At 54.2% G+C, this 1,775-nt stretch overlaps 1 protein-coding gene across 1 annotated transcript; it reads left to right on the top strand.

Moving 5' to 3' along the window:
• Nucleotides 1-208: 208 nt before the first annotated feature.
• On the top strand, nt 209-1,732 carry PTSG_13231 (uncharacterized protein; the record flags this gene model as incomplete). Its single annotated transcript, XM_004987381.1, has 4 exons — nt 209-539; nt 1,007-1,106; nt 1,340-1,480; nt 1,652-1,732. Coding segments are annotated over exons 2-4 (321 nt in total), but the record flags the coding sequence as incomplete, so codon positions are not given.
• Between the last annotated feature and the right edge of the window lie 43 nt (nt 1,733-1,775).

Below are 1,775 nucleotides of genomic sequence, written 5' to 3'. Positions count from 1 at the left end.
GCCATCGTGGTGGTGGTGTGGGGTGTGTTGTGCGCGTTGTGTGTGTGTGTGTGTGTGCAGTGTCGGTGCGTGAAAGCAGCAGGCAGCAGGCAGCAGCAGCGCAAGTTGCCCTGGTTTTCTCTCCCAACAGCACAAACAGTAGCAAAACGGGCTAAGAATAAAAAAAAAATTCCTGCGCTTGCTCGTTGTCTTGCTTGTGTGTGTGTGTGTGTCGTCTTTGTTTGTGCGCTGCTGTCCTCTTGCCAGCCAGCCAACACTCTCCCGCACCAACAGCACAGAACACATCCGCACAGTCTTGGTTTGGTGTTGTTGTTGTTGTTGTTGTTGAGACCCAACGAACGTCGCTCAGCCGCACACACACGCACACACACTTACACGGCAGAGTTGCCCGAGCTCTGCTCCCACACATCACGTTACAGCGCACCGCGTCACGCACACTGAAGCGGCCCACGCGCGCACACACACATTGCATTAGCACACAACAAGTTGATCGTTTTGGGTTGCGCGTTTGTATTTGTTTGTACCGGCACCATCGCAAGGTACGACGACAACGCGCATGTCTCTCCGGCTTTGATTGTTGCGTGGGTGGGCGCGCAATCGTGGATGTTGTCGCTCTTTGTCTCTGTGTCACCTGCGGAAGCGTATGTGTGTGTGTGTGTTGATGTGTCGTGTGCGTTGTGCTTGTGGGGAACAGTTGTGTCTTGTTCTCTCAATGTGTGTGCGCCGTAGATGTCTCTGTTGTCTTTGTTGGCTGCCTTTGTGGAAGTGAACCCGTCTGTTCGTATTCCGTACCAGCACGCTTCTTTATTCCACTGTGTTGTTCCTGCATGTCCGCTTTCCGTGTGGTGACTCTCCTGTCTTCTGTCTTGTCCGTGTTGGTTTGTCTGGCTTTACAACATGTGCACGCCCCTCCAACCTTCCGATTACGTTGCAACCTCACGACTTTACAACTGCGTGCCCTTGTTGCTGCCTCTCTTGCCTCTCTTCATGTGTGTTTGCGCCTCAGAATGCCGCTGGCACACGGGGATCAGTTTCAATTCCAGGCAGATCCTGCCCAAGCCATTGTCCTGGAAGGCGAGGATGCTCGCACCATGCAGACAGAAGAGGTGTGTGTGCACGTGCATGCTGTGTGTGCATATGCATACTGTGCGCGCGCGCATGTATGCTGTGTGCGTGTGTGTGCGCGCATGTATGCTGTATGTATGCGTGTGTGTGTGTGTGTGTGTGTGTGTGTGCGTCTGTGTTGTTTCTTTGCTTGAGCTTCCGTCACTCATCCCATCACATCAACATTCACTCCTTCCCCCTCGCCCCTACTCTCACCAACACTTTATGTGTGTAGGACATGCCTGACCCAGCGGGCCCCGAGGGGCAGGAGGGCCACGAGTTTGAGATCACCGACATCAACCTCGAGTCTGGCGACCATGTCGACGGCTCCCACTTTGACCTCCTCCGTGTCCTCGGACAAGGCTCCTTTGGCAAGGTGCGTTTGCATGCGTGTATGTGTGTGCGTGTGTGTGTGCGTGCGTGTGTGCGTGTGTGTATGCATGCATGCGTGTTCCGTCTGCTCTTTTATAGACACACACACACACGCACGCACGCGATCACGCGACGTTCCCACGCTCCATCATTGCCGTCATTGCTGTTGCATCAGGTGTTCCTTGTAAGGAAGAAGACGGGCAAGGATGCCGGCACCCTCTACGCCATGAAAGTGCTCAAGAAGGCTACTCTCAAAGGTCAGCCATTCCACACACACACACACACACACACACACACAC

The sequence above is a fragment of the Salpingoeca rosetta genome (genome assembly GCF_000188695.1).
Source record: "Salpingoeca rosetta unplaced genomic scaffold supercont1.150, whole genome shotgun sequence".
NCBI classification, from domain to species: domain Eukaryota; class Choanoflagellata; order Craspedida; family Salpingoecidae; genus Salpingoeca; species Salpingoeca rosetta.
This window is presented reverse-complemented; position numbering and strand designations above follow the sequence as displayed.